The sequence below is a fragment of the Coptis chinensis genome, chromosome 2 (genome assembly GCF_015680905.1).
Source record: "Coptis chinensis isolate HL-2020 chromosome 2, ASM1568090v1, whole genome shotgun sequence".
Lineage (NCBI taxonomy): Eukaryota > Viridiplantae > Streptophyta > Magnoliopsida > Ranunculales > Ranunculaceae > Coptis > Coptis chinensis.
This window is the reverse complement of record NC_141457.1, coordinates 36491445-36501394: the sequence shown is the minus strand read 5'-3', so window position 1 is coordinate 36501394 and position 9950 is coordinate 36491445. Positions and strand designations below refer to the sequence as shown.

The 9950-nt window shown below is 37.7% G+C and overlaps 1 protein-coding gene across 1 annotated transcript; it reads left to right on the top strand.

Annotated features, from left to right (window-relative positions):
• Window positions 1-600: 600 nt before the first annotated feature.
• On the top strand, window positions 601-9416 carry LOC147515910 (Flavin containing amine oxidoreductase family). Its single transcript, XM_086588628.1, has 9 exons — window positions 601-1066; window positions 1140-1325; window positions 1458-1542; window positions 6361-6508; window positions 6588-6668; window positions 6805-6973; window positions 8050-8209; window positions 8349-8452; window positions 9007-9416. The coding sequence occupies exons 1-9, from the start codon at window positions 623-625 to the stop codon at window positions 9304-9306; spliced, it is 1677 nt and encodes a 558-aa protein (XP_086444754.1). The 5' UTR covers window positions 601-622; the 3' UTR covers window positions 9307-9416.
• Window positions 9417-9950: the final 534 nt, after the last annotated feature.

The following is a 9950-nucleotide window of genomic DNA, read 5'->3' as shown; positions in this document are numbered from 1 at the left end:
TGGATCTCAAGACTAGACATGCCACCAAACATTAATTCAAGTGTACAATGCAAATATGATTATTGTTAATTATATAAGTACAACTTGCATTGGATTCGAAGATGTTTTCTTCATGATATACAACTTAACAACTCTGATTCCATTCTTTTAACTTTTATACTTTGATCTCAAAGTTAATGTAATAGTTTTACTTCCAACTTTAACTATTTTACATGGAAGACGTAAGGATGTTACTTGGCCTACAACCTGAGTATCTATCTAATAAAAAGGCTTGGTACTTGGCCTACAATCTGAGTATTTATCTAATAAAAAGGCTTGGTGTGGGGCCACAGGGTCCCATCCGATGGCTACCATTGTATTTCACAAGTTGTGACATGATAGATCTAAAGTCTTATAGAGTATGTGTAGTTTACTATGTTAATTTGAAAAAGTATTGGATAATTGTTGATTTGGTCAACAATGACTGCTTTGTAGGATGGGCTTTCATCATTTGGTTGGTTGGGGTTGGGCTGAAGTGATCCAGTTTTGTAGAACCAAAACTACCAGCAGCGCCTAGCAGGGTTCCAAAATAGTTGATGGACTGTTGGAAGTCAGTCCAAGGACCATCGGTCCACTCACTGAAATGGACTGCCTCTCCCTATCTATCCAGAATCTAATCTTCTTCTTTATTTTCCCCGCACTTCAGGTGACAATGTCTATTCTTCTTCTGCCCCCGTCTCATTTCCCAACCCGTCATAATAATAATCACGCCGCGTGTCCAAGAACAAGAATAAGTAGAAGAAGACGTGGGGGGTGTTATTGTACATCAATTGATTCATCCAGAATTACTCGAACAACACCAAAAAAATCAGAGGACGTGGACTGTGTTGTGGTGGGTGGTGGTATTAGTGGGTTGTGCATTGCACAAGCGTTGGTTACAAAACATATGGAAACTGTACCGAATGTGATTGTGACGGAAGCGAGGGAGAGAGTTGGTGGGAACATTATTACTGTTGAGAGAGATGGCTTTCTTTGGGAAGAAGGGCCTAATAGTTTTCAACCTTCTGATTCCATGCTCACCACTGTGGTATATATATAAGTATAAATAATAAGTAGGGGAAGAATAAATTATTAATAACTAGAAAGCATCATTGTTGCAGGTGGACTGTGGTTTGAAGGATAATCTTGTTTTCGGGGATCCTGATGCTCCGCGATTTGTGTTATGGGGTGGGAAATTGAGGCCAGTTCCTTCGAAACCAACTGATCTGCCTTTCTTTGACTTGATGAGCTTTCCCGGAAAGCTTCGAGCTGGTTTTGGTGCTCTTGGCATTCGCCCCCCTTCACCAGTGAGTCCTCATCTTTTCACCTTACCCATTATGGAAAATTATTGATCCCTTAATTTATAAATAGCATGCGTCTATATATGTACACTGTTACAAAGTGTTTTCTCATGTAATAGTTTCTGACAAAGGTCACAGGGCCATGAGGAATCAGTGGAAGAGTTTGTGCGCCGTAACCTCGGCGATGAGGTTTTTGAACGTTTGATAGAGCCATTCTGTTCAGGTGAGTATCGATGCATGTTCTGTTTAGGATAGCTATATCCCTTCTTGTTTTTAGTCTCGACTAATTTATGAATGTTTCTATTTTCTAAAGACCTGCTAATATCCATCAGAAACAAAATTTAGAGATAATATGTGAAATTTTTCTAAAACATACAAGTAATATATATGGTTTAATGTTAGGTAAAGTTGGATTTTTGTATTGTAGTTCACTAGGTTAATGACCTGGGAGGTATAGGGAGACTAGCCTGACAGGTAGTGAAATGAAGGGGGAGCAAGTGTTGGTGCATGTGCAGAAGCGTGCCTGTTGGGGTACTGGAACGTAAGGGTTTGGTGTTTTGCTCTCTCCATTACCTCCCCTGTCTACACACGGTGTAGTTCTATAGGAATCAAATAAGTTGGTAGCTGAATTGATCTGAATGAAGTTGTAAACCATGTGATTTATGCTTTTTTATATTTGAACTACATACTTATATTTCCAGTAGACTTAATTAACGATTCCAGTTGAGAAGTTTGTTTTCTTGGACGAAGTTACATAATAGTCTATCATGTATTTACCTCTTCTTGAAATTATATGTCTGACCTTACATAGTACATATATAGATATGGAATATGTACCAGTTGCCAGTAGGTTCTTTCTATTATTCCAGTAGCTGTAAGGTCAGACATGTAATCTATACACTTGGATAAACTGGCATCTTATTTATGTTCAATATCGACAATAACTATATATTGTAGGTCTTCAAATTAGTACGCATTTTAATTAATTTCCACATAAACAATAGCCTGCACACAGTGATTGCATTCAATTTGATTTCATTTGATTTTTTGGTTTTGGTTTTTGATTTATTTATTGGTGTGGTTGGTGGGGTGATCTTCAACATGATTGGGCTTGAATGTAAATTTCTAACATCCTTGAATGAAGCTCACTTCTCCAAGTGGCTGTGGAGGTATGGGTGGACATGGATCATCTTTGGAGGAGTGTTGTGGGCAGGTATGGTGAGGTTGGTAGTGTTTGGTGTGCCAAAATGTCAGGAGGGCCTATGAAACTACTTTACAGATGGATTGTGGGTGGGGTAACTTAAATTAAGTAGTTATTTCATACCGGCAGAAGGGAGGTTAATTTCATTTTGGCATGATAATTGTGTGGGAGCTAGATCACTTGTGAGCCATGTTACATGGACACGCCATATTTCAAAAATAATCCGTGTTGGATACGACATGCCCGTGTCAGACACATACGGACACATATTGTGTGTGATATAGCTCAGTTTTTGATATTTCGCCGTGTCAGACACTCCGTATCTGTGTCGGATATGGACACGCGTATCCGTGTCAATGTAACTTAGCTTGTGAGCTATTCCCGACACTTTGTGCAATGCTTTGATCTCAGATTATGAAGTAAGAGGTTGGCTTGATATAGTTTGGGAGATAAGCTTAAGAGAAAACCTTAATGATTAGAGGTGTATGCCTTTGCCAAACTTTTGTAGTTTATATTTTCCAAGCGAGTGAAAATGTTTGGGGAGGTGAATGGGAGGATATGATTTAGGACAAGGCAAAGGAGAACTCGATGAAATCTTTATATGGAGTACCAGCAAAGCAACACACAGAAAACGTGTTGGAGGATCATGAGATTATTGATAACTTCCCGCACAGGAAGATTTGGGTGGCTTCAATACCTCTCAATCTCACTTTCTTAAATGGCCTCTTCGGTTGTTCAGTCCTTTGATAAGTTTATATGCCAAGGGTTTGGATATAAACAAACGAATGAGTGTCTTGAAATAATGGGGAGGCGGATGTGTTTCATATTTTGGTCCGATGACGGCATGCATATAGGGTATTGGAGCTATTTTATTCATCATTTAAAAACCTTGGTACCACCAACCAACATTAACGGCGCTTGGTAAAGATATCCAGAGTCATACTCTTTCACCAAAGGTTAAGTGGCCTTCAAAGATCTTTTCTAAAGGCTAACACCATTTGTGGGTATAGTGGGTGGAAAGAAACCGTAGGACCTTTGAACACAAGTCCAAGGAAACACACAAGCTACTTGAGGAGATGAAGGAAACTTTATACGTTTGGACAAAGTGTGTTTCTACTCTTAGGGGCAGATTGATTTTCTTTCGGCATTTTGGCCTGATTCTTATGGTTCCCCACACTAAAATAAGTCTTATCTACTAGTCAAATGTTTCTTGGACCACTAAAATCAGGCTACAAAAGTGGCCCGACCAATCTGATCAGATTTCACAGACGAGTAACGCATCATGTATTTCTCTTTCGTTGAATTCCCCTTTTGCACAAACAGTCTTTGCTGTTAAGGACTCTTGGTTCACTTACTTTTTCTTCCAAATCAGACTCAGATGTTCTTACAAATAATGAGGTTCTAAGCTGTATGTTTAATTGGTACTCTTGTGATGCAATTTTTCGTTGGGTAGTCTTGGCATGTTGGTACTAGAATGCAGATGTGTCTGTATGATATTATAGACATGTTGGTAAAGTAATACTGGGTTGTTGGTAGAGAAATGCAGACATGTTGGTAACCCCAAATATTGATAATTCTATGGATTGCCAAAATTATGCTTTTCGTGAATTAAATTGGAGTGTGGGGGAAATGGGAAGGGTTCAATTCACTGTTCACTTGAGAACCAGCCGATTCTGTGATGAGAAAACATCGTGTACAGCATAACTACCAAATCAAGTGGTTAACAAAAAACAAGAAATTATCAGCTGGTCTCGACTATTTGAACATGTGTGAGAATCAATAACTTCTTCCACATTAGATGATCAAGTAAAAAGTTCAGTATGAGCAAATTCTTATCTCTTTCTTCTGTTGCGAGATGTAAATACCAGATATCCATCTCTTTATTCTTTGGTTTCTGACTTTCTGTTAATTTTTTTTTTGGAAAGATCCTATTTCTCTTGCTTTTGGTTACGCATTTTTGGGTTTTCATTTTGAAGTGGGTAACTTTTAATCTGGTTCCTTCATGACTTCAACTTCAAATCTATGGAACTTCTTTAAGATCTTAAAACTCTATATTTTATTTCCCTTTCTTAGGTTAGGTTAAACTGTAGGCTAAGATGAAAATATAGTGGATTCGGAAAATAGCCAAATGGGTCGAGTGTTTGAGAACTGATTTTGTACAACGATTCCACCAAGTTTTGGCTGGTTCAACCGAATTAATACTGATTGAACCGAGTATCTGTCAAATCGGCGATTCCAACCCGATTCTGTCCCATTTCTCTGTTGGTACCGTTTAGCATTGGAACTTCGAGTTGGACGGCTCCGATCCCGACTTGAATCGTTTGGCTCTTTTCTGAATCGTACACGGTTCGTAAAACCATGGTAATGTTAAATGGTTAATTGTACACGCTTCTTGTACATGCCGTGCTTTTGGAGATGACTTGATAGCTGATTTTTTGTGGAGATGATCTTCATGGTGAGGAGATCATTAACACAAAAAATCCAGACTATTTAAATAAATCTAACCTATCCAAAAGTCGTGTTCATGTCTAGGATTGGTTGAGATTTATTTAACTGTCAATTTTTCACTTTTGCAACACTCTTTTGACGAGGCTATACTTATAATGGGCTGATCTTTTTGAGGATGATCTTCATAATGAGATTTTCCTAAAATGAAATATCAGCCTTATATCCCTATCATCCAGGTTTTATAAGGCGTGTACAAAAGTATGGCATGGCAACTTTTATAAATAAGTAGGGCAATGACACGAGACAAAATTCAAAATGTATAAAGGTGCACATATGGCTTGTACTTTTTTTGGGGGGAACTCTTGTATTGAGACCTTCCAAATGAGACAGGTGATGAACACCGGTGTTCTGAAAAATAAAAAAAAATTATTTTGTGTTTTGATGGGCCTTTCGACAAAATATTTCAAATGAAACCTGTGATGAACATCAGATTCTGCAAAAGGAAAAAAAATTAAAAAACTTGTTTGTGTCTCATGGGTGTGCTAAAATGTGTTTCGTCTAGGCATGCTGGAATGTGCGGAATGCATTGCTCATTGTGTGGCTTAGGCATGCCCTATTGTCTTCATCACTATAGCCACGGGTCACCTAAATGTGCGCTAAGTTATCTAATTCCCGATTGCAATGGCATTTTCTTATAATTTAACTTTTGATTTGATTGGAATGTCATTTGATTTTTGTACGTAGCAAGCCAAAGAAAACTTCAATTTAACTCTCAATATGAAGCCAGAAGCCAGGATTTAGTTTGCTTTTGGTTGTCTCGCATTTTCCCAGAGCACTAGATATGGTTAAAAGATTAAAAATTTAAAATAATATGTTCCTTAAATTTTCAGAGCGTATGAGTTCGTTTGTTTGAATTTTTCATGCAATTGCAAACCTTTTTGGACCATATCATTCTTAATTGACCATTTATAATTGCATCACATCACAACCAACAGTGCATGCACATGAGTTCTTCCTATATACCCGGGCAGTTTAGCTTATCTTATCCGTTTCAAGAGAAAAGAAAACGTTTAGGTCTTCCATAGGCTCTCGAGTTACTTATTCATTATCAGTATCTTGCGCTGTAGTTACTATTTCAGTTAGTTGTAAACTTATAATGTCTAGCTGGTAGATTTGAATTTATTGTGAAGTTAAGTCTTTTGACTGCTAGATTTACACTGTCCGTTATTATATACGGTATGTAGAATTTGAGTGTGCTTATATGGCAAGCTAGTCTTCTTATCTTTCTTAATCATTGCATGCACAACAGATTATGTGCTGGTAGAGTAATTTTAAGTTTTGGCTTATCCATACAAAATCTTGTGAATTTCGTTACTTAAAATGGCTTTGCAGGTGTTTATGCGGGCGATCCTGCAAAACTCAGTATGAAGGCTGCATTTGGAAGAGTTTGGAATCTTGAGCAGAGTGGTGGTAGTATCATTGGTGGTGCCATTAAAGCAATTCAAGAGAGAAGGGGAAACCCAAAACCACCACGAGACCCGTAATGCCAATGTGGTTTATCATGCTTACAGTTTTTTTAGTGATTATCTGCATCGTATTGAACAGAGTAAAATGTGCAGGCGTTTGCCAAAACCAAAGGGACAGACGGTTTGTTCTTTCACAAAAGGGCTTTCAATGTTACCTGATGCGATATCTACAAGGTCTCTTTTTTAATAGAATTAGACAATGACCTGATTGTTTAGGTGCACCCTTCTTTGTAGATGATTTCAAATGTGCATCCTTCTTTTTAGATGAGCTCAAATGCTTTATGTTGACTAACAAATGTTACATTTTCAGATTGGGCAGCAAAGTGAAGTTATCATGGAAACTTTTAAGTGTCAAAAAATTGGACGGAGGATATACTTTGGCATATGAAACTCAAGAAGGGTTGATTTCGGTACAGGCTAAAAGTGTTATCATGACTGTTCCATCCCATGTTGCAAGTAGCTTGCTCCGCCCTCTTTCTGTATGTCATCCTTTCCTGAATTTGTCTTAATTCTCAGCCAAAGTTGTATATCCCAAGCACACTTTGTCTGAAAAAATTATATATCCCAAGCGCATATGCAAATAAACTTGCCGAAGTGAATGATTATGAACTGTCAATAATAAATTAGGGTAAACTGGGAATGACACAAATTTTTATTTAAAGAGCAGATAGAGGTTCTTCAGCTTGTACTCTAACATCGTTCACATGTATTCTGTATGAACTTAAATTTTAGTAAAAAGGAAAAAGCTAAATCACCTTTAGCTTATGTCTGATTTAGAAGTTATGTTCTTGGATACTAGTAGAAGTTATATTTAGGCTATGAGCTCTTGGGCCTGTATGTCATAAATGCGTTCTTTGGTATCTTATTTATGTTTTCTTGGGAAATGTTTAAGCATCTACTTGACTTTTGGATGTGACTGTATCCTTTGCCTTTTGGTAGTATAGTCTAATTGGTTTTTGTCTTTGGGTTCATCCTGTGACTGTTGCTTAGCCTTTGATGGTTGTCTTTTAAAGTCTTTGACGGTTGTCTTTCATCATGAAATTACTTCTCAATATTTGTTTTGCGCAACTCTATGGAAAAAAGTTAGTTAAATCTGTAATGTTGTGTAATAATGTGTCTACTATTAGTACATGACATGAATCACATGACTACTAACTAATGCTTATTTGGAAATTTTCAAGCAGAAATAACTAGGTTAGTTTATAAATCTAGCACAAATAAACAAGGATTTTGAAACTTTTCTCATTTAGTGTATATGTTTAATTTTAACCGGCGCGTAATATTGCTTCCAAAGTGAAGGGAAAAAAAAATTAGAATAACAAACATGCAGCACAACTTATTCGTGGAGGATATATCAAATAGACAAATACTTAAATTCATCAGTTTAACTTATTTAGAAGTTTGTGAACTAGACCAATTAAACAAGCGGCTTTTCATGTTACTCCTTACTTTAGATCCAGGATCCACCTAAGTAATTCATGCAGTGAAAGGAGGAAGAAAAAGAAACGTAGAGCTAAGATGTCCAGATGATGAGGTTGTCTTGTTCTGTTGGCAGGCTGCAACTGCTGATGGCCTTTCAAAGTTCTATTATCCTCCAGTTGCAGCAGTCTCCATTTCCTATCCGAAGGAAGCAATACGGAAGGAATGCCTGATAGATGGTGAGCTCAGAGGGTTTGGCCAGTTGCATCCACGCAGTCAAGGAGTGGAGACTCTAGGTACATCTTCCACTAGAGAAATTGGTTAATAATGTACTTCTATTCGGTTGAAAGAAATTTTGTTCAATATTGATCAAAGGTGTGATAGAAGAAAAATCATGAAACTGATGCATTGATGAGATTTGGCCGTGCCTTGCAGGAACTATATACAGCTCAACACTTTTTCCCAATCGAGCACCACTTGGAAGAGTGCTGCTTCTGAATTACATAGGAGGTGCTACCAATCCTGGAATTTTGTCCAAGGTAATGAGGCATATCAACTTTCAGTATGTTGTGGTGGATTACGTAATCCCATCTATCTGAAATTGTCTAAGTTACATCGAAACAGATATGTGTGTCCATATCCAACACGGATATGAAGTCTCTAACACGGCTTAATATAAAAAATTGAGGTATATCACATACAAATGATACGTATCCAACATGGTCACGTATTTGACTTGGATTATTATTGAAATATGGCGTGTCCATATAACATATGAAATAGTGCTGCACTTGACCATGAACAACTACAAGGATGTTACTAAATAATTAACAAATAAATTTCTTAAATATTTTGAGTCCCACTGAATGAAGAAGGTTGTGGAACCTATGATTGATTTTACCTATCTTGGGTGTCTCCTGTCCTGCATGACAATAATTATTCTATTTTCTTGTTGGATGACAACCAACAAGAATTTGCTAACCGGATGCATGTAAATATAACCTGAGTTTGAAATTTCTGACATGCATAATGTGTCAGAACTTTGCCTATTCTCTTCTTGCCCTGTCTCTATAAACGTTGCTTTTGGTTGCAGACTGATGGCGAGCTCGTGGAGGCTGTTGATCGAGATCTTAGAAAGATGCTTATAAATCCAACTGCAAAGGACCCACTTGCACTCGCAGTGCGAGTGTGGCCACAAGCCATACCGCAGTTCTTGGTTGGTCATCTTGATCTCCTTGATGCTGCAAAAAGTGCTCTTAAGAATGATGGTTTTGAAGGTATCTTCCTTGGGGGAAACTATGTATCTGGTGTAGCTCTTGGGCGGTGTGTGGAGTGCGCTTATGAGAGTGCGAAGGAGGTGTCTAAATTTTTGTCAGAGCAATTGTTAAAGTAATCTCTTGAATATATAAGCTATACTTTCCAAAAAAAATTCTTTTTGGTCAAGGGAAGTAGGCTGTTCACGGATTCTAAGCTAATCAAATTTGCTTCAAAATTACATAAAAATGAACTTCTTGGGTTCCGTCAACAATATTTTATAAAGCTTTGATGGAAACAAGTCTGTCTGCAGAGAAAGATGATGAATCATTTGCTTCTGTGGACCTTGCTCGTGTGAGGGTGTAGCCGTTTGGAGATGAGTATGCCTGTAAACGTTTAAGCCTTGCTATTAAGCTAGTGTATGCGCTAATGAACTTACGCTAGTGTTAATGAACGCGCATTGCATGAGCTCGTGGAAGTAGAAATGGTTTTAAACTTAAAGGGTGCCAGCATCTGTAAACATGAGATTGGAGATGCATTATTCAGTTTGATCCTTCGTTCATCCCGAATACGTTGTCTGATTTCCATCCTTAGTATAAAGTTGTATTTAATCTAATTGAAGTAGATCGAAGATAAAAAAGGCTTCTTAGTTTCACTAAGAAGGAACAATCGAAAGTTAGCCAAGCCACCTTCTGAAAGCATTGTGTGGGTTTTCTTTTTTTAGTATCCCACGATCCTCAACTGGATTGTGTGATGCAGGACTTGAGAACGATGGTGAAGGAC